At 41.8% G+C, this 23251-nt stretch overlaps 1 protein-coding gene across 2 annotated transcripts; it reads left to right on the forward strand.

Annotated features, from left to right (window-relative positions):
* Nucleotides 1-99: 99 nt before the first annotated feature.
* LOC139452333 (nitric oxide-associated protein 1-like) lies at nucleotides 100-20004 on the forward strand. 2 transcript variants are annotated; one of them, XM_071233770.1, is made up of 8 exons: nucleotides 100-1228; nucleotides 1984-2112; nucleotides 3185-3352; nucleotides 4773-4990; nucleotides 8870-9001; nucleotides 15394-15510; nucleotides 18991-19108; nucleotides 19798-20004. In XM_071233770.1, exons 1-8 carry the CDS (start codon nucleotides 100-102, stop codon nucleotides 19977-19979), a joined length of 2193 nt encoding a protein of 730 aa, XP_071089871.1. In that variant the 3' UTR covers nucleotides 19980-20004. The 2 variants fall into 2 exon arrangements, with proteins under 2 accessions (XP_071089871.1, XP_071089872.1); XM_071233771.1 differs by lacking the exon at nucleotides 8870-9001 and having other exon boundaries at nucleotides 131-1228.
* Nucleotides 20005-23251: the final 3247 nt, after the last annotated feature.

The raw sequence follows: 23251 nt of genomic DNA on the forward strand, positions 1-23251 counted from the left end.
ATGGGGTGAAATGGTACCTACGCTGGTTCCCGGCTCCCTATACGCGTCGTCAACTGCGCTAACCATAGATTGTGATACTAGAGGCGGGGCCCAGCTTATATGTCCTTGGCAAACCACTCACGCTCCTCACAGCGTACCTCGTTCCTGAGCTCAAAGAAGGTAACTCTTCTGAACACGTGCAGGAACATGGAATATGTTATGTTGTGTCAGAAGCTTAATCAAAGTGTCATTTTTTCCCTCATAAGAAAAAGTCGGCAAATACATTCAGTGAATAGAAGGATGTTTTCGTATTCTCGGCTTCAGTGCCAAAGGAAAGAAAAACGTAATATGAAGGCTCAAAAACTGTCAGAGAAGCGGCAGTACAATGATCATTCAGATTCAGTGTCCGTGGCCATTCAGATGATGTCGAATAAGCTTCGTATGGATTCTAAACATGGAAGTTTTGAGAAGAAAATAATTTCACGGAACGAACTTAAAAGTGCTTTGGAAGAAATATCATTGGACACAGAAGCATCTTTGAACAAAGCTAGGTATGAAATGTCATCGAATGACATGATCGATGAGGATAAACTGGATGATGAATTGGATGATGATGGATATTATGTTGAAACCATAACACTGGAAGATGACTACACGGAATCAACAAGCAGGAAAAGGACAAAGAGACAAGTGAGAATCTCGGGCCATCCAGATCCATCAGTGCCTAAGAGTAACATTCCCTGCTGTGGGTGTGGTGCGGAGCTTCACTGTCAAGACACTATAATACCTGGGTATATGCCAAGTGAAAAATTCAAAACTTTGACCAGAAATGAGCTAAAGCAGTCAGTGTGTCAGAGATGCCATTTGATGACACATCACGAATTATGTTTAAATGTAAAAGTTGATGCAAACGAATACCCACAAATTATATCAAAAATCAAACAAGAACGAGGTTTAGTTGTTGTTATTGTTGATCTGATGGATATTACAAATAGTATATTTCCTGATCTTTTGAAATATATTGGAAGAAGTAGACCATTGTATATTGTTGGTAACAAAGTTGATCTGGTTCCAAAAGACCAAGCAGGATATTTAAGATCTGTTCGCCAGACTTTATTTGAAGAGTGTGAAAAAGCTGGGCTCAACTACAAAGGAAGTAACATTAAACATGTGTGCCTCGTCAGTGCCAAGACTGGATATGGAATAGAAGAACTTGTGACAAAGCTGATGGAGGATTGGCAACGACAAGGTGTGTTACCATGGTTATGTGCAATGAGCAGTAATGAGTATTTCTTCGATCTGATTTTTGTCATAGATTGACATGACCACCACCCCATTGCTGGTCTTAGGTGGCGTCTTTATTAAATTGTGTGACCAGGCTCTGACATGGCTGATTGTTTATCTTTGTGCCCTGGTCATGAATTTATATAATTCACAGTCTGCAATGATAGAGCTGGAATATTGCATTACTCATCAGTTTTTCTGCATCCATTCTCTACACCATGTACACTGGGCCCATATTTGTGCTTCCCATAAAATCCAGGGTCATGTTTGAGAGATCCTTCTGTAGAAGTCACAGGGCTATCCTCCCATACCTACGGCAACATGGAGACCATATTGATAAACAATGAGACCTAATATTTCATTTTGTTCCTTGATTATTCATTGCCTATTGACACTAAAGTCAAATCCTCATGATGACTACAAGTATCCTATGTCAGAAACCTATGATCGTGGGTTCGATTCACATATTCTCCATGATTATGAAGCCCATGATTTGTGAAGCCCATTTTGCGGTGTCCCCCACCGTGATATTGCTGGAATATTGCTAAAAGCAGCATAAAACCATAATCATTCACTCATTTTATTTGTCGGCCCCTTATGCTCATGAAAATCTGATTGCTGACTACATTTGTATATGAACTTTAGCTGAAATGAAGTACATAGTCACTAATACCCAATGAAATGATTTCACTAAACTATCTGTATCCTTGGGTGTTCCAGGTCACGTGTTCCTAGTTGGCTGCACCAATGTTGGCAAGTCTTCTGTCTTCAACGCCCTTCTTCAGACTGACTACTGCAAGGCCAAGGTGCGAGACGTCATTCAACGGGCCACCATCTCAGTATGGCCAGGTGAGCTATACTGTTGTTCTCTAGCGCCCCTTTGAGGTCCCCTACCAACAACTTGAGGGCCCTAGCAACTGATGATTGTCATACAAGGCGACTTAATGGACTCAGACTCGGTGACTTGGTAGATTGCGTGACATCATGCCAGAACATGTGTGAGATGAATCGTTGTTCATAATATTAATCCCTGATATTTTTAGTCCAGAATTGAGGCACATAGACTCATTCCTAAACATCCTCCAGATGTCTGTTGCATAACCTGTTGAGAGCTTAATGCATAAACCGTTCAACATGTTCAGTATTTCTCCACTGCTATCAGGAAATATTTAAATAATAATATCTTGCATTTCCCAACGAGTTTTGTTAAGTAACTATGAATTAGCTAAAAGAAATTTAACATTAGCCAATCAGAAAGAGCTTTCATGAGCTTAACATCACTACTTTCAAAATGGCGACAACTCTTTGAAAAATATTTTGACATAGTTTTCGATTTCTAATTTGAAAAACTGAAGAAATATAAATTCTGAAATGTCTTATTGATGTCCGAGATTGTGTGGCAGTATTTTCAGATGTTTATCCCATTAAAGTGTGAGATAGAATCTGTTGCACAGCCTGTAGCTGTTTACTTTTTTAAGGTTGCATGATTACAAAATACAATCAAACTTTCACTTTCATGATCACATAAATGATGCTCTGAATGGTCGGATGAAAGATGGTTCTGATGTGACCTGAAATAGGATGTCCTCAGTTTTTTATGTTGTGATAGTGAGCACTAAGGTCTTATGTTAATGAGACGATTTAGAGCTTTTGAAGTATATGTAGCCTTGTTAATGAAAAGCCCAGCTGTCTATTGTACAGTACCACTACTGATTCACATCCTTTGAAGGTATTTGAAGTATTCAAGCAATAGAGGGAATCATTTGGCTTAGCCATTAATCAATATGTCAGTCGTACTCACAAGCTGTAGGAATAACCCTTTTTTTTTGTAACAAGGTATATGACATACGTTTTGTAATTTTGTGCATATTTCATATTTAATGCATATCCTTCTTGTTGAATGTTGTGTAAATGTCTTCAGGAACAACCCTGAATCTACTGAAGTTCCCCATCATCCAGCCCGAAGGCTGGCGCATCCATAAACGCTTGCAGAGGCTGCAGCAGACTAGGTCAGAGCATGAGGAAGAGGTTAAGCTGCAGAGGACCAAATTGAAGGAGAAGGGAATGCCGAAATATGCCCGACTCCAAGGTCAGAAAATGTGCTTTACATTTTTCATTCCTAGGCCAGTGGCAAACATATGAAGTACAAAATGCCAGGTGTATACATAATTAGTTAAAAATTATCATTAGAAAAATTATGATATTGTGATAACTAGCATTTAGTGACCATGGTGATACAGATTTTTATGATGAAATGAAAATGTTATTTGAATTATATATCCATGCCAGGGGTCCGGAAACCGCCATATGCGCCGGACATGTCCGATTGGGAATCTCAAATGTCCGGTTTAAAATATTGCTTACCGGACATTTTAAAAAGTATTGTCCGGACATTCTTAAATTTTGACCGGACATGATCAACAGTTAGGACTGAGCAGTTTCTGTCTGCAGTTGAAACACAATGAAGATTATCTACACTGACAAGCTTTGTTTGTTTTGATTGCTGTAAATACATCGTACCTACATGATAGTCTAAATGGTCAATCACTGTAATAGGCAATAAACTGAGTTGACACCAATTAATCAAGGATTAATTACTGAGAAACATCTTGTTAATTTGAGTGAAAGGTGTTTACAATTGTACATAAATACCTTGCATCGTCGATGTACCTCATTATTCTCACAATGCTACGATACATAACCTCAGACAAGAAGCGAAAGCGTGACGACAGCCAGTCGACCGATGCAGATCAGTCGAGCGGATCTGCAAAACCCTCAAAGTCTGGACGATCATTTTGTAAGTCGTGGCTAACGACTTTCACTTGGTTGACATACAATGAGGGTTTGCAGATTTTATTGTTTTCACTAGCTAGTCGTATATTGAATCTTGATTGACCGCCATTTTGCTTTCTGTGACGATCGATATTAATTTTTTTTATGGTCAATAATTAAGTACAGATGAAAAAAGTATTCAAATAACTATTGCTATCAACGATATTTTAGTATTTGTGATTATATTATCTGTCTTGTTTTTAAATAATCTTTAGTTTAAAAAAACCCTTTTCCCGTGAGGTCACGTGATAACCAAATATGGGATAATAGTCTCGATCCAAATGTTACAACGCGTACACTTGAGCAGACTCATGAATATAACTCATGAATATTAATTAGACCGTTCACTTCGTTAACAGATCGTTATTATAACAGAAACAAACGTATGTTTTCCATGTACATCTAAAATGATATTATTTGTTATTAATTGTCCGGTGAATTAAACAATTTAAATTGAAACAATTCATAATTCATCATATTATGAATGTGTAACAACTTGTAATGTGTGTGGCCTAAATGCAAATGTCCGATTGGGATTTTAAATTTTCCGGACCCCAGATCCATGCACAATAATTGAAACTGTTAAATATTTGTTATTGCCCAAACCACTGTTATTGGAGAAGACATTTTCCAATTCCCAAACCCCTAGTTATGCATAGGTCATCTTGGCCAGACAGATTCCCGCTTAGAGCAAGAAGTGAAGAAGAAAGAGAAGGACCTGGATTACGAAGGGCAAGAACTTGTGAGCTTCTCAATGTCAAGGTCAGGAAACCTTCAGGAACTGTCTGGTCGCCAAGACAACAGAGCATGCCAACCCCATGACATGTCTGTGCTCGGGAAGTTGTCACAGAGCAGATGGACGTATGACACACCAGGTGTGGTCAACCCGCAACAGGTGGGTCACAATGGAGTCTGCAGCAAAACTACATGTATTCACGATCCTCGTTTGACATTTCCAAATTCATTATGTGAATAGCTAAAATTCTGCAAAACACTTGACAGAATTCTGTGAGGTTTTTTTCCAAATATGGATTATCGATAGATTTGTCCCAGGGTATACATGGTATGAGTGGAGTATGTTGGTTCTACATTTAGGCCTTTTGTGTTTCAAGTGAGTAGGCAAAATGCCAGCTACTTCATGACAGCCTGTACAGTTACATCTATGTGAGCCACATCATTGAAACCTTATTAAACTTGACAAATTTGTTTATTGAAAAAAATTTTTTACTTACCCTGCATTACTCCTTTATACATCTACTGCTTACCTTATGACAGAAAAAAGGCTGTGCGATGGTCTGGCTGAAGAAATAGAAAAGTTGTTCCGATCTAGTCTGAAGCCTGATCCTTACACAACTGCCACGTGACCAAACGGAAGTGATGACATCACAGAATCTTCATGTTCCTGCTTGTCACCAGATAGACATGTTGTGTCTACCTTTGGTCTTCAAGTTTTGGCTTTAAACCTATGGTCAGTTTTTGAAAGTCAGTTTCTAATACAACATCAACTTTTCTATGTGTAATTTATGCTTGCACACTGTATTATTTGTCATGGTAAAAAGTCTGCTAAAAATCCTCACCCACAGCGTCTGGTTTGTACGCCAGATTTACAATGTAATTTTTATTCACCTCTCTCCATGCTCTCCCTGTCAAGTTACACAAGATACAGACAGGTATCACATAAGCATATTGTTCAGCAGTTCCTACGGCACACTAGAAGTATGTCCGACTCACAGGACTCATTCCTCCAGTAGTCTCTGGCCATCACGAATCAGCCCTATACAGCAGGTAGGGCTTTACCCAGGGACAATCAACATTCCTTTGCCACCCTCGTGCACCTAGGCACCAGTTGTAAGTTTGACGCCTAATTCTACCTTTCAGGCGCTGCTGTCTGCTCCTCCGATGATGCCAGCTATGCCTTTCCTTGCGTCCTACGGCGCTTCCACAATAGAGTCAAATGTCATAGGAGATGTCTCCTTTACAGAGTTGGTACCAACATGACACCTATCCTAGACGCCTCTCTACAGGGTTGGGGCGCTCATCTAGAGGACCAGCTGACTTAGGGCTGTGGTCTGACCTCTGCACTCATGGCACATCAACAACCTCGAGTTGGAGGTGCTCATTCTGGCAATATCACGTTGGCAGGAGCATCTCCTGACCACTCAACTCTCCATCTCCACCAACAACAGCATGGTGGTTTGGTGCCTGCGCTACCAAGGGACAACAACACACACTTACTCCCTGCTTCAGACGTTTTGGTTCTTTCATCTGGTGGATCGTCAGGGTCAACAATTTCTAGTCCAGCACATACCCGGATGTCAGATTTTGATAGCACCCTGGTTGCCGGTGAGGGGGTGGTTCGTAGACCTCAAAAGTCTTGCAGAAAACGATCCACTGCCCCTACCAGAGTGGTCAAACCTACTCATCCACCCTCACAGCAAGTTGCCACACCCAATGCCAGGCAGGTTTCATTTACACACCTGGTTCATCTCAAGAGAGCCCTAGATGCTAAAAGCTATTTTTCCCTAGTGCATGGCCCCTCTACCTGAGGCTTATATGATAATAAGTGGCTATCCTTAAAAGCGTTCTTTAAAGAGAAGAATCAGGACCCCACTACAGCGTTGCTTCAGTTCTTGGCCGAGTACCTCCTACATTTGCATACCAAACAACACTTGAAGGGCAACACCATTTCAACACATGTCAGTGTTGGTAATTCAGGAGGATCGTAAGATGACCAAAGTTTTGGAACTACAAGCCCTCCTAAGCTCATTCAAGCTTGCAGATCAGAAGGCCATATTTCGAGCCCCGTCCACTGCTTAGGATCTGAATTGGTACTTCGTGGTTTGTGTGGTCCCACCACGCAACATCCTTTTTAAACCTCACCAGGAAGAAGATTTTTCTCTTGGCCAAAGCCACAGCAGCATAGTTCAGGCATATGAGATCGCCAACCTTGATCCACTGAGAGCTAACAATCCTCACGAGATCAGGGAGGTCGCCTGTACCACGGCTCTACATAGTAACTGTTCTATTAGAACTATCATTGAAGGATACTTTTGGAGGTCCCACACTGTCTTCACCAGCCATTATCTGAGAGCTGTGACACAAGATGTTGAGGGAATGCGCTGCTTTTGCCCACAGGAAACCAATCCCCAGACGCCAATGTCTCACCCAATGTCACGAGTATTACCAATCTGTATAGATGACATGCTATATGGTTTCCTCGACACTTTTTGTGTTAAGAGGATTTATATATATTGAGGAATAACCTCAGTCGGTATGCCGTCCATCTGACAATGCTTTCAGGATTTATGCTGGATAAGTTAAAGAAATAAGTAAAATCTAAATATTTTTTACATTTGTATATTTATACTGCATTACTATGTCTAAGGGCCAACCCGTCGCAGACCTGCTTCCCCACTAAATGTTCAGATGAAATTACGTATGACAAGCAGGAATATGAAGATCCGTGATGTCATCACTTCCATACAGTCAAGTGGCAAGCCGTGTAGGGTCAGGCCTCAGACATGATAAAAACATCTTTTTATTTCTTTAGCCAGACTATCGCACAGGTTTGTTTCTGTCATAAGGTAAGCAGTAAGGTTAAACTATGTAGATTTTCCTAATATTGAATAATAGGTCACTAATATTTGGCCAACATACCTGATACTAATACCACAATCAACAGATCGATATGCTCTTAAAATACATTCTCTGCGCCATGCGGAGTGTACGACTCAAGCTGCTGGTTAAGGCCCCTGAAGGTTTGTCATTGCCACCTCATTCTAACAGATACCCAGTTGCTGCTGGGGGATCACGGCACACCTGAAGTAACATTGACAATTGACAAGCTCTACAGGAGAGGATGTCTGTGATGTGTCTGTGTGTACTAGGGTTGGGATGGGTAACTCGGGTACCCGGGTCAGGTGGGTACTGAGTAGGACCTGGGTACCCACAGGACTACCTGGACCCGTGGTTAGTCATGTGATATATAGTTTAATGACAAAAATTATCTAGAACTTTATGGTTACACAGCAAGTCACCAATGTTCGCATTTCTTTTATGACAATGCACCCATTCCTTCTGACTTTTCATATGGTTAAAGATATAACTTAAGTCAACTTCAGTGTATGCATGACCATGATGACCAGATCGTTTTATACATGTATCTAAATATGTTTTGCAAGTGCTGTAAATCGGACATTTTGTATCTCTTGAGACCTACAGTGGGTACCCGGGTAGGGTCAGGTAATAGGGGGATAGGGTCGGGTAATAGGGGGATGGTTAGCTTGGTAGTAAATTTGGACTCGTCCAAGCCCTGATGTGTATATACTTGGTGTAATAATCTTGTTTCAAGAGCAGCCAGTCACACATAAGGGAGATTACTCTGTCTGCCTTAAGAAATGACAGATCTCTGAAAGACTGAAATCCTTGTACAGGACTTTGTACATGTTCTATCCCCGACAGGTTGTGTCCTTGTTTTCCTCAGTTTTGACAGACAACCAACTGTTTATTATGCACATAGTGACTCTATGCTGAAGGTCAAGGCCCTTTTTTTTAAAACCTTGTCCCTTTTCTTCATGACACTCCCCATGACACCAAAGTAATGCAAACAGTGTCATGCCCCCTCATTTATTTTTGTGTGTGATTATTTTGGCCTACCAAAGTGACTTGGTCGTAAACATTTCTTACACCTTGAATTATCAAAGTCGTGGCCAAATGTGAAGATTATGCATTGTGGATTTATTGAAGTCTTGTTTGTCCACTCCTGACCCTGTAGATTCTGAACCTGCTGACCCCAGAGGAGTTGAAAGTCATCCTTCACAAGGTGGTGTCAGCACCACGCGTGTTTGTCCTGAACCAGTCACAGACGCTGTTTGTCTCGGGCCTCGGCAGGATTGACTATTGTCAGGTGAGAAACTCACCTTGTACTATATGACATGATAACTGTAACCATGATAACTAGATGTGTAAATTGCAGTCATCTTTACATACAGTCGAACCTCGCTTTTTCGGACACTTGCCTTTATTTCAAATATTGTCCGGATAAACAAATTTCGGGATAGCTGAATCCCTTGTCAACTGACCAGAGTTACCTCCCCTGCCCAAATTGTACAGAGGCAAAATTGACCTCTATTATATTATGCATATGATTTTTCGAGTATTAAAAAGCCTGCATCGTATCCCTTCATTTGAAATTTGTGATTAGACATGAACCTGATTTACCATTAAGTTGAATTTCCTGTTCTGCTAGGTATCGATTTTTCATATGCAGGAATTAAGAATACCATGTAATTTTTCTCGTAAACTAAGCCAGAAATAGCAATCAGCTGTACACACATTTTCCATTCTACTGGTCATTCGGTTAAACAATACTCAATAACATAACTTTGTAGTATTTTTATGGCATGATCAGTAGGGCTGGCTAAAAAGATTGTGATGAAATATTAACAATTATCAATATGAAATTCATAATAACTTACATAAACTATTGTGATGAAATAAAATTTAAATTTACTGAAACAGACTTGTTATTGTCAATAATGTCAATTGTCGAAAACATCCTCAAAGTAATCTATGCAGAAATGAGTCACTGCTCACCACTGCTGTGAAATACCCGGTATGTAGATTTCTTTCAGGGACTTTCTTACATATTTGCTTAAAGTTACTTCTCCGATATTTATCAATAATTATCTCTACACCTTCTCTACACCTTCTGTACACCCCCGGTATGCCCCTGTACACCCCCTGTACACCCCCTGTACACCCCTTGTACACCCCTGTACAACCCCTGTTCACTGCCTGTATGCCCTTCTACACCCCTGTATGCCCCCTGTACACTCCCTGTATGCCCCTGTACACCCTCTGTACACTCCCTGTATGCCCCCTGTACACCGTCTGTACACTCCCTGTATGCCCCTGTACACCCTCTGTACATCCCTGTATGCCCCTGTACACCCCCTTTATGCCCCCTGTACACTCCCTGTATGCCCCTGTACACCGTCTGTACACTCCCTGTATGCCCCTGTACACCCTCTGTACATCCCTGTATGCCCCTGTACACCCCCTTTATGCCCCCTGTACACTCCCTATATGCCCCTGTACACCGTCTGTACACTCCCTGTATGCCCCTGTACACCCTCTGTACATCCCTGTATGCCCCCTGTACATCCCCTTTATGCCCCCTGTACACTCCCTGTACACCCTCTGTACATCCCTGTATGCCCCTGTACATCCCCTGTACACCCCCTTTATGCCCCCTGTACACTCCCTGTATGCCCCTGTACACCCTCTGTACATCCCTGTATGCCCCTGTACATCCCCTGTACACCCCCTTTATGCCCCCTGTACACTCCCTGTATGCCCCTGTACACCCTCTGTACATCCCTGTATGCCCCTGTACATCCCCTGTACACCCTCTGTAACCCCTGTACACTCCCTGTATGCCCCCTATACACCCTCTGTACATCCCATGTACACCCCTGTATGCCCCTGTATGCCCCTGTACACTCCCTGTACACCCTCTGTAACCCCCTGTACACTCCCTGTACGCCCCCTATACACCCCTGTACACCATCTGTAACCCCCTGTACATCCCTGTATGCCCCTGTACACCCTCTGTACATCACTGTATGCCTCTGTACACCCTCTGTAACCCCCTGTACACCCTCTCTACACCCCAGTGCAAAATATGGAGTGATTAGTAAAGTGGTTACCGCACCTCTTGATCTTTCTCTGCCATGTTGAACTTCATGCGAATGAAGGCAATTCATTATTATGCACCCATGTTACATACAAGTAACTATTATTATATCAGACAGCCAGTTTTCCCTACTGTATAGTTATTGGCGTAAGAGTACATGTCCGCCACAGAGATTTTGGTTCAAGTATTGCATATGTTTATCGACTGTGTGTCATGGCGATTTAGCAGGTCGCTAGAGACTCAAAGACAGCGCAGATTGTCTTTTTGTTTATGATGCTGATTTACAGAAAATATTCAAATCAAAGATATGGATGGAAAGATAGCTATAATCGTTAATATTAAGTTGGTTTAGTGTATATTTATGGGCAGGAAGTTCATGATCAAAACCTAAACATTGAATGGCCAAGCCCGAAGTGATCAACAGGGCACGTTCGCATCATATCTGTGTCGCGATTTCTTGTCTACCGGTTGTCCTACATGCTCGCCCATTTAGACAAATATCTGTTGCTTTTTTCATTTGAAATGACTAAGAGTCATGTGTTATTGCTCAAACTACCTGACCGTGTGAGTGACTTGCCTTAACTGTTTCACAGTTCGTCGCAAAAGGAGATTTCAAAAGTTTGGCCACGACATCTAACATGAATCGACGCCATATTGTAAACAAATTGTGTCAAGGTCGGTCCCACCAGTGGTAGCTCGGCCCCCGTTTCTGTCGATGGTACACGCGATACAAACATAATACAACAACTGAAAACATCAACATAACTTCTACAATGATGACTGCAATACCTTTTGGTATTTGGGTTAACCGCTTATGGATACGATGTGCTGTTAAGTTCGATTTCTATTTGTTTTTCCTTTCATTGAAACTGTGATAATGGCGCTGTGATTGGTTTGCTGAAATAGTATTTTTCTTGAGTCTAATGTACATGGTACATGCTCAGAAAATGAAATATATTATCATAACACGACAGCTCGTATTTCCAACATTCTGCCATGGATATTAGATCTAATATTAATATTCGATTTACAAATAATTGATGTACACTGTACTCTCGATTAATGTATTATAATCTATTGCACGAAGTGGAAGGGGGATATAGGAATGGGTGCCGTCCGTCCTTCTGCCCCATCCGTCCGTCACATTTCGTTTCCGGAAAAGATCTTGAACACCGTACCATATTTCTTCACCAAACTTAGCACAGAGAGAGGTCTAGTGGTGAACTGGTGCCTTTTGATAGTTTGGGATTTTTGAAGAAAATATTTTTCAAGTTTCCATGGCACAGACTTTGATTTAGACTGAAAATGGTGGTAGTCCTCGTTTCTGGAACAGATCTTGAACACCGCACCATATTTCTTAACCAAACGTGGCACATAATGTCATCTCGCAGTATTTAAAACATTTCCTTTCTTGGTGGTAAGTTCTGCATTGCTTGTGTGTATGTTCCTCCAAAAGTGTCATGGACACGGTTGTTGCATTCACTGACTAACTTCATGCAGAAACACAACTCATTACAAATACAACAGTGTAATTGATCTTAAACCTACTCAACTGTATAAACACTGCCTCCTACCCTGTATATATTCTTGTCAACCATACTTTTTACTTCACTTGCTTGATAACGGTGTTAGAACCTACACCGAAACCATCGCTCCTAATTGTAATGAAGAAGTTGTTCGTCCATATGTCTCATCCTTACTCATTGCAAATACAGTTACATATTCTATCATAGACTGCAGATGGCAAAACAACACCAGTAGTAGTTTATAAATTTATATCATTGGCTCCAGGTGGTGGTGAGCTAGAGTCAATTTAGCTGAATCTTATGACTATCGTTGAATCGCATAATCATTTTGGCATAAAAAATTCCCTCTGTAGTGATGGTATAGGTATATGAATCCCGCTCCAGTGGAAGTGAGCCAGAACCCCCATTACCTATACTACTCCAGTAACAACTTTTTTTAGTGCTGCAATTAGGCCATTTACAAAAAGGCCGAGTGAACATAGTTCACAGGAGCTAATGCATTGCACACAACCGGACATGTCATATTGGCGGGAATATTAGTAATATTAGTATTTCAGGCTTGTTTGATATGTTATCTGAAATGTCAGCAGTGAGTAAACTTTATTTATTTCGTTAAAATCTGCAATTTTATTTGAATAGGCTAATAGACAGTTGGTGATTCCAGCCGCTGTGATTTTGTCATCTGGACAGATGCGCGTGATTTGACCTCGCGTGTTGTGACGTGGATGACGTCACATGAAACCACTGAACTTATGTTGTGGTAGTATAATGGATACACATGGTTTCATTTTCCAAATAACAATATTCTCCTTGACTAAACTAGAAAGCATATCTGGTACATCACGATTGGAAAATGTCCATGGCGACCGACGAATGAATGAGACCGCTTATCATTTGACTAACAGTTTTAGAATATTTGGCGCAGTTTTCTAATTTTGGTATGTGGACATGTGCTTTTCATATCTGTTTGAAGGCTTGATGTTCCAAGAAATTAATGTGCATTTAGTTGCAAGGGAATGGAATGTTTCACAGTGAGAAAGCTGTCAAAATGGATTCAGTATCAAACAACCTAGATTTTTAATATTTTTGCTTCATCTATTAGAATCTCAAATGGATCAATTTATAATATCAATGGTCAGTAAAAGTAATTAGATCTACTCATAATATATAGATAATTGATTTCTAAAATGTCAAAATGTTTCCAGTGTAAATGTGATTTCGTTTTGATGTTTAATATAGTTTTATTTATTGTTTTTTTCACTCTGCATTATTTAAAATACCAAATGCTTCGAACAGTGACACAGAAGTAATTACTTTGTTTTGTAGCCTTAGTATGAAATAGATTATTTTTTTAATTAAATATTTGTCTAAGGGCAAAATCAAAGTATTCTAGTTTGTTGTTCGTTTTTTTTCCATTTTAATTTGTATATATTCCCTCCAAGCTGTAGTTTAGCTAGGCCAAAATTAAGAAAAAAAGTAAAGACATAATAAGTGAAAACCATTTACTGTAAAGATTTTCAATACCATGAATATATTTTTCCTTTTATGACAAATAATTCCATTACTTTCATTGACCTAAGATCATTATCTATTTCAAACTGTTCCTTTAGTGGAATTGGATGGAATGGGAGACGACTGGAAATAAACTATCATGTATGCCTTGTCCAATTACATCTTGTTTCACGCTTTATATAAGTTAGAATTAAACCATTAACAACACATCATGACACCTGAAGTATCAATAATTGGTGTGTGTGATTGCACAACGAAGCAATGACATATGGCGCCCGAGTTGCGAGTGATCAAAAAGAGGTTTGATGAATAGCTTTGCTGTCCATGAAAACGTTTCAACAATTTTTATTGAGTCTACATGTACTTACTCTTGGATGGTACGTTAGTGTAAGCTGACTGACGTCCAGGCACTTTTTTGGGTAGGGGCGGTCAGGTAGCCTGGTGGCTAAAGTATTTGACCATCACGCCGAAGACCCTGGTTCGATCCCCAACATGGATACCATGTGTGAAGCCCATTTCTGGTGTCTCCTGCCATGACATTGCTGGACTATTGCTAAAAGCGGCGTAAAACCAAAACTCACTCACTTCTTTGGATAAGTGTCATGTGCTCATGGGAAATGTATGACAATTAGGACATGGAAGAATATATGTTCCGGTAGGAAGTTTCTTATACTTCCAATTTTTAAAAAGAACAACTAAACATACAATATGCTTGCAACTTGGTTCCTCACGCAGTATGTCCCAATGCATCACCTTGTACAAATATAAGTTGCAATAGCGGTTAAGTTATTTTGTTTTAATGTATTTCCCTTGCAGGTTAATATGTGTTTGCACATTTGTTGATTGTGTTTGACTGACAGTTATTAATCAATCACTATATTTAATGAAATTGCAACCGCGAAAATAACATGTATTTTTAATGTTTTTTCTTCAGCTTTAACCCATCCCTAGATTTGCCTTTTCCTAATGGTTTTGGCCTAAATACTGTATGTTATTTTAATGAAAGAGAAAGAGACAGCATGTAGCAGTTATGATGTGTTTAGGGTGAGTACATGCAATAAACAATCCGATATTGATTGTGTAGAATGGGAGAATTTACCATTTTCTCTATGAGCTAGGGGCCCGGCAACAGAACTCTGTCCGGTAATCAAAAATGCGAGGGTGTAGTAATTTAACAATGAGTGCTCGAGAAATATCAATACCAGTAGGCAGTGTTGCTTGATTGTTTTCTCACACGACCAATAAATTCCCATGTCAAATTTTAACGTGTTTTATTTTTCGGCACAACATCAACACTTAGAATGCGTCCAAAAAGCATCCAAAAATAGTCCAGTACATGTAGAAGATAAAAATTATATTAGCCTGTTTGCTGTGCAAGGAGACCCTTAATCTATGTTTTTTAATTTTCATTAATTTTACCTTTTTAAATTCACAAGGACTAGGAATGTATTGCCATCCACAGGCCAGTTGACTATTGGTAATATCTGATGCGGTCCTTGTATACAGGCATATGTAGAAAGGTATGAAAAGGACATGATGTTAAAGCTGCTGTGGCTGTTGCAGGGTGAGCGGTCAATATTCCTCACAGTGCACTGTTCCCCTGACCTCCCTGTACATGTGAAGGACACAGTTGATGCTGACAGCTTCTATGAAGAGAAGATCGGGACTAAAGCATTTGCTGTAAGTGTTCTGAGTCATTTTTAGTCAAAGAGGCCAATATATATTATAAAATCGCACTAATCGTTATTCTTTGATTGACCCACACATTCCTGACCTATTTGTTTGCATGTACACCTACTACCAAGGTGCTGCACACCAATATCTCATTCCCTACTATAAGTTTTATGTGCTGCAATGAAGTTCTGCTCAGGTTCCTAACTGTGTTTGTACTGCCTCACTTTTAGGAGTAATAGACAAGGACGAAAAGGGTGAACGAGAGTAGAATGCATGTGATATTTACGTCTGACGTGTATTTTAGGTCTGCCTTGCCTCCCCGCCTTGGTCCCCTGCCAGGGCTCATCCTTTGTCCCCCGCCTTGGTCCCCTGCCTTGGTCCCCCGCCAGGGCTCATCCTTGGTCCCCCGCCTTGGTCCCCCGCCTTGGTCCCCCTGCCAGGGCTCATCCTTGGTCCACCACCTTGGTCCACCACCTTGGTCCCCCTGCCAGAGCTCCATCTTTGGTCCACCACCTTGGTCCACCATCTTTGGTCCACCACCTTGGTCCACCACCTTGGTCCACCACCTTGGTCCCCCTGCCAGAGCTCCATCCTTGGTCCACCACCTTGGTCCCCCTGCCAGGGCTCCATCCTTTGTCCCCCGCCATGTGTCCATCGTTGGCCCCCAAGCCAGGGCTCCATCCTTTGTCCCCCGCCATGTGTCCATCCTTGGCCCCCAAGCCAGGGTTCCAACCTTGGGCCCCCTGCCAGGGCTCCATCCTTGGTCCCCCACCAGGACCCCAACCTTGGACCCCTCCCAGGGCTTCAACCTATCTTTGGTCCCCCGCCGCAACTGCTGTACAGGTCATGATTGTGGTGCTGCATCTGCTGTACAGGTCATGATTTTGGGACAGTGCTGCATCTGCTGTTCAGGTCGTGACTGTGGAACCGTGCTGCATCTGCTGTACCGGTCATGATTGTGGGACAGTGCTGCATCTGCTGTACAGGTCATGACTGTGGAACAGTGCTGCATCTGCGGTACAGGTCATGACTGTGGAACAGTGCTGCATCTGCTGTACAGGTCATGACTGGTGCTGCATCTGCTGTACAGGTCATGATTGTGGGAGTGCTGCATCTGCTGTACAGGTCATGATTGTGGCACAGTGCTGCATCTGCTGTACAGGTCATGATTTTGGGACAGTGCTGCATCTGCTGTTCAGGTCGTGACTGTGGAACCGTGCTGCATCTGCTGTACAGGTCGTGACTGTGGGACAGTGCTGCATCTGCTGTACAGGTCATGATTGTGGGACAGTGCTGCATCTGCTGTTCAGGTCGTGACTGTGGAACCGTGCTGCATCTGCTGTACAGGTCATGATTGTGGGACAGTGCTGCATCTGCTGTACAGGTCATGATTGTGGAACAGTGCTGCATCTGCTGTACAGGTCATGAATTTGGGACAGTGCTGCATCTGCTGTACAGGTCATGAATTTGGGACAGTGCTGCATCTGCTGTTCAGGTCGTGACTGTGGAACTGTGCTGCATCTGCTGTACAGGTCGTGACTGTGGGACAGTGCTGCATCTGCTGTACAGGTCATGACTGTGGAACAGTGCTATGCTTTTATGAAGTTCATATAGTTCATGATAACCTCTGGCACAATTCCTTCTTGTTACAAACCATCAGAATTTCCATTCAGAGAGTATGGGCCATACAAAGAACCTGAAAGATCTGCCATCTTTCCCAACAAAAATCAAACTATATAAATATATGATATTCCTTAATCTCACAAGCCTTGGAGCGTTCTTACAACAAACCTAAGCTCCAGCTAGAAACTGGTCAATTGTGAAATTAAATACAACTATGTAAAGTATTTATCTTTCAGTTTGTCAAATATTTACAAAATCTTATACCAAGTCATTTGTATTTACGCAGATGTAATATTTCACAGGGATCATTGAACATATTAAATGAGGGCATAAAATATTAACCTATATTAACACATTATGTTCCGGACTGTCTGAGTGATTATGTGTGTATGAGTTTGTCTTCAGTCAGTTGCATAATAGGTCCCCAGTGCCCCACGTTCGTCCCTATGTAGGGTTTCAGAAGCAAAATAGGTCCCCAGTTCCCCATGTTTGTCTCCCTGTGGGTTTCAGAAGCAAAATAGGTCCCCAGTTCCCCATGTTTGTCTCCCTGTGGGTTTCAGAAGCATAATAGGTCCCCAGTGCCCCATGTTTGTCACTCTGTTGGGTTTCAGAAGCAGAATAGGTCCCCAGTGCCCCACGTTCATCTCCCGGTGAGGTTTCAGATGCATAATAGGTCCCCAGTGCCCCATGTGTTTCTCCCTGTGGGGTTTCAGATGCATAATAGGTCCCCAGTGATCCATGTGTGTCTCCTTGTGCATTTCAGATGCAGAATGGGTCCCCATTGCCCCATGTTTGTCTCACTGTGGGGTTTCAGATGCATAATAGGTCCCCAGTGATCCATGTGTGTCTCCCTGTGCGTTTCAGATGCAGAATAGGTCCCCAGTGATCCATGTGTGTCTCCCTGTGCGTTTCAGATGCATAATAGGTCCCCAGTGCCCCATGTTTGTCTCCCTGTGGGGTTTCAGATGCATAATAGGTCCCCAGTGCCCCACGTTCGTCCCTATGTAGGGTTTCAGAAGCAGAATAGGTCCCCAGTGCCCCATGTTTGTGTCCCTGTGGGGTTTCAGAAGCAAAGTAGGTCCCCAGTTCCCCATGTTTGTCTCCCTGTGGGTTTCAGAAGCATAATAGGTCCCCAGTGCCCCATGTTTGTCACTCTGTTGGGTTTCAGAAGCAGAATAGGTCCCCAGTGATCCATGTTTGTCTCCCTGTGGGGTTTCAGATGCATAATAGGTCCCCAGTGATCCATTTTTGTCTCCCTGTGGGTTTCAGATGCATAATAGGTCCCCAGTGCCCTACGTTCATCTCCCTGTGAGGTTTCAGATGCATAATAGGTCCCCAGTGCCCCATGTGTTTCTCCCTGTGGGGTTTCAGATGCATAATAGGTCCCCAGTCCCCCATGTGTGTCTCCCTGTGGGTTTCAGAAGCAGAATATGTCCCCAGTCCCCCATGTGTGTCTCCCTGTGGGTTTCAGAAGCAGAATATGTCCCCAGTCCCCCATGTTTGTCTCCCTGTGAGTTTCAGATGCAGAATAATAGAGGAATACTTGACTTTGCTGAAAGATTTGTCCTACATGTCAGAGAAATATACTACTAAAATAATGTAAAGGACCACACAATTCTTTCACATTACTGTAAATTTATCTGTCTTGGCAGATGACAGAATAACCTAAGTAATATGAAGATTTGGATGGTCCTTAACTCTTTTGAGTAGCATATGACAGCAGGGTTTGGAAACTAAGCACGTCAATTGGGACATTGCCACTTCACAAGGTTTTACGTCATCTAATAAAGGGTTAGTCGGTGTACATGTGGCACCCAGGATTTTGTGAAACAAGTGATAGATTCCCAATTACATTACCACCAGGTTCCAGTGCCTGAGAGTGATTGGATGGAGCGCCTGCCAGCTCTGATTGGACAAGAGTTTCGCATGACCGGGATTGGATGGGATACAGCTGTTGGCGACCTGCAGCTGTCGTCTCTAGGTGAGTGCTGTGGCCTGTCAGGGACTTGCGCACATTTCTGGCTGGGTGTCTGTGATGGTTGTATATTTCTGGCTGGGTGTCTGTGATGGTTGTATATTTCTGGCTAGGTGTCTGTGATGGTTGTATATTTCAGGCTGCGTGTCTTGTGATGGTTGTATATTTCTGGCTGGGTGTCTGTGATGGTTGTGTATTTCAGGCTTGGTGTCTGTGATGGTTGTATATTTCTGGCTGGGTGTCTGTGATGGTTGTATATTTCAGGCTTGGTGTCTGTGATGGTTGTATATTTCTGGCTGGGTGTCTGTGATGGTTGTGTATTTCTGGCTGGGTGTCTGTGATGGTTGTATATTTCAGGCTTGGTGTCTGTGATGGTTGTATATTTCAGGATAGGTGTCTGTGATGGTTGTATATTTCAGGCTTGGTGTCTGTGATGGTTGTATATTTCAGGCTTGGTGTCTGTGATGGTTGTATATTTCTGGCTGGGTGTCTGTGATGGTTGTATATTTCAGGCTGGGTGTCTGTGATGGTTGTATATTTCAGGCTGGGTGTCTGTGATGGTTGTATATTTCAGGATAGGTGTCTGTGATGGTTGTATATTTCAGGATAGGTGTCTGTGATGGTAGTATATTTCAGGATAGGTGTCTGTGATGGTTGTATATTTCAGGATGGGTGTCTGTGATGGTATATTTCAGGATGGGTGTCTGTGATGGCCCACAGGGACATGGAGGTGAGACTTCGGGGATACACCCCAGGTGGGCGTGGCTGCCACATGAGGGTACCAGCACTCCTCCCAAACATCCTGGCTTTCAGGGGGAAGAGGGCCAAGAAGTCAAGTCCTGCATATTCCACCAGGAAACTTATATCCCCAAGATAGAGGACAACATTACATGAGCAATAGACTGAATGCTGTTTTGTATATCAATAAAAAGATTTGGAAAACATGTTTTATGTGTGTTTGTCCTGAAACATGGATTTTGATATGTATATTTTTATGACTTGAAGGGGAAGGAAATACATACAAAAAGGCTGAAGGTCAAGTGATCTTATGAAATGGAGAATTGCCTTTCATCCATACATCGTTATTTTCATATATTCCTTTTTACTTCTACTCTGACATATATAAGTGGAGGAAATCATGTTGAAAATTTACTTGATCTGACACTTTCTTAGGCATAACAACCACTTCATTTTTTATATTGACGTTTCAGGGTCCCTTGATTAAATCACCTGTAATCAGTAAATATATCTATATATACATCTTGTCTAAAGTGTCGCACCACCAAGAGTTTTTGATAATCAGAAAAGAGATGGGTATGGAGAAGCTGGAAAGTGAAACAAAGGCAATCAAAAGTGTCACTTAATGTCAAAAAAGATGTTATTTTTATGAATATTAGGGGAAAATGAGTACTAGCAGAGACGAAGAGCAATTTTATTCATCAGGGACTACAAGGGCTGCAATTGGGAATAAATAGAGGCAGTATAAGTAAGGTAACTGCCAGAAATGAGATGGACAGATCAGCACGGACATGTCTCAGTTACATTGTACCCATGTCACAGTTACATGATCAACAGTGTAAGTCATAATCTGGTGTATCCACCCTGTACACGGATCACATCCGCAAGAGGTCTCCTTGTGCTCAAAATCAGACGCCTGATCCTCAGCCGAGGGAAGTGTTGCCATTCCTGGGTCAATTTGTGGAGATTCTGTACTGGAGAGTCCCTGGCTCTAACCCTATGTCCCAACTGATCCCATAGATGCTCGATTGGATTCAGGTCAGGGTTTCGAGAAGGCCAAGGCAGAGTCTCAATGGCGTTGTACTGGAGATAGCCAGTGATCGGTGTCCTCCATGAAGACAGGACGTGTGGCAAGTGCGTAGTTATCAAAATGAGGCACAATATAACGGTCCAATATGGCATCTTGGTACCTTCGTTCATTTAATGTCTCCTGAACTGTGACCAAATCAAGTTTACAATCAAAGGAACATCTCCATACCACAGATCGCCTCCATGGTCTAGTGATAGAGCGTCCACCCAGAGAGCGGGAGGTCTGGGGTTCTATCCTCGGACTTGTCATACCAAAAGATGTTAAAAGATGGTACTTGTTGTTATCCTGTCTGGCACTCGACATTAAGGGGCTAAAACAAGGACTGGTCGGCCCGGAGTCAATATACTGTGTCTGTGTTGGGTATTCATGTTAAACTGCGGCATGGTATCTCAGTGGGCTAGCACTATAAATCAGCATCAGTCTGGACTAGTACAAATAGCCACACAAACACACACATACATGAACGTCGCTATATAAGTGCAATAATCTTGGACGCGATGTTAAACCCCATTTAACCTCACCTCACCCCATACCACATGGTACTTTTTTTCTGGATGTAGCGCTGATAAGATGTTTCCCTTTGCCTCCAGACACGAGTCCTATAGAAACCTACTTTTGACACACAAATAAATCCTCCTCCATGACCTCAAGTTCCAGTGTGCCCGTGCCTGACACCAGGCTAAATGGTCCTGCATGTGAATATATTTGTTGTTGAAGCTTGACAGTTGACAGTTTTTGGAAACGGTACTATCTTCCCACAACTGCTTTGTATAGTTTTCTTAAAACAAAGCTTAGGGCCCTTTTTTGGAGACCCTCAAAACCTGATTTCCCCGAACTTGATTTTTCTTGGGGTTTCTTGGTAGACAATCAGGACACACTGAAGATTGATTTTGTTCAATGATTGGGTTGTTATCACAAATATCCGGGTTAATTAATTATGACATCAATTTTTCTGGAGTGAGTTTCTGGCCCTTAATCCTGCTGCATTCAGTCGACCCTTGATTGTGCAGAAGGACACTGTTGTGGCCAGTGATGGCGAATGGTGCAAGTTGAAGTTGATCTTGTCTTCTGTTGCACTGGTCTTCTGTGGACGTCCTGATCTTGGCAAGTCCCTCACATGTCCAGTCAATGTGTATTTTCTAATGAGTCGACTGGTGACAGTATGATTAATGTTCAACACGGTGGCAATAGCCCGACATGACATGCCAGTGGTTTGCATTTTTGATTTTCTGGGATAGTTTGCTTTGGCATTTCAGTTACAGTCGTTCAAAAGACAGACGTTCAATTTGGCAGAACTCATTCAAAGTTAATTGCAGTAAAGTAACTTGTCATCAAAACTGAATTTCTCTATAGAGACTCCTGAGGTGTGCATACGACTCGAATAATGCACGCCCAAGTTGGGCGGTTAAGATGGCTACTATTACACAGGCAGATGTGGCAATGCACAGTGTACTGTTCGAAAATCTCTCCATTGAAAATGAACTCGCAATTACACTTAACATTTGGTGGTGCGATAGTTTTGACGAGGCATATATATGCTGTTATGTTCACATAAGGTTGGATTAATGTACAAAAATAACAATATTATGACCACCCTGGTCACGGTATTTCCTGGCAACAAACCAAAATTCTCGATACCGACATCAAACACTGGGGGAAAAAGGAAACTGCATGACATTTTTTAAGTTTAAGGAAAGTAGCCAGCTATTCAAAGAGACCAATGACAACTTACAATTACAAAATATCATTTTTATGTCCTTTAATCTGTTTGTTGTTTAAAGCCGCACTCGGCAATAAACCAAGTATATTATAGGGGTCTTTATATAATCCAGTCCGGACCTGACAAAACGGTGAGTGACATCATGAGCATCGATATACACAAATGGGATATGGTGACATGCATCAACCAAGTCTGTGATAGCAGTTATCACAATAGAGGGCATAAGGTTAACTGACTAATATTTATGGGCCAAATCAAGATGAACCTGCTATTTACAATACTTTGTTCAATAATATTGACGAATTTCAAAACGAATCACTGGTTACATGCGGAGATTGGAACTTGGTACTCAATCCAGATGTGGATTTGGAAAATTATAAGCATTTCAACAAACCCAAAGCAGGAAAGTTAGTACTTAAAACAACAGAAGGCTTCGATCTAATGATATTTGGAGGGAAAACAATCTAGATGCATAGTAATACACATGGTGGAAGAAAAAGCCAAAACAACAAGCTAGACTTGACTTCCTTTTGGTCTCACAAGACATTGCAAATATAACGACTGATTCTACAATTATACCAGGATACAAATCTGATAACTC

Source organism: Haliotis cracherodii, unplaced genomic scaffold (genome assembly GCF_022045235.1).
Source record: "Haliotis cracherodii isolate W230 unplaced genomic scaffold, xgHalCrac1.p SCAF_9, whole genome shotgun sequence".
In the NCBI taxonomy this organism is placed as follows: Eukaryota; Metazoa; Mollusca; class Gastropoda; order Lepetellida; family Haliotidae; genus Haliotis; species Haliotis cracherodii.

Bases quoted from the DNA above. Each gene is read 5' to 3' on its own strand.
- LOC139452333 (XM_071233770.1), top strand. From the start codon at position 100: ATGTCCTTGGCAAACCACTCACGCTCCTCACAGCGTACCTCGTTCCTG. The intron at 1,229-1,983 runs GTGTGTTACCAT...TGGGTGTTCCAG, and splicing joins GGAGGATTGGCAACGACAAG to GTCACGTGTTCCTAGTTGGC. The intron at 9,002-15,393 runs GTGAGAAACTCA...TGGCTGTTGCAG, and splicing joins GCAGGATTGACTATTGTCAG to GGTGAGCGGTCAATATTCCT.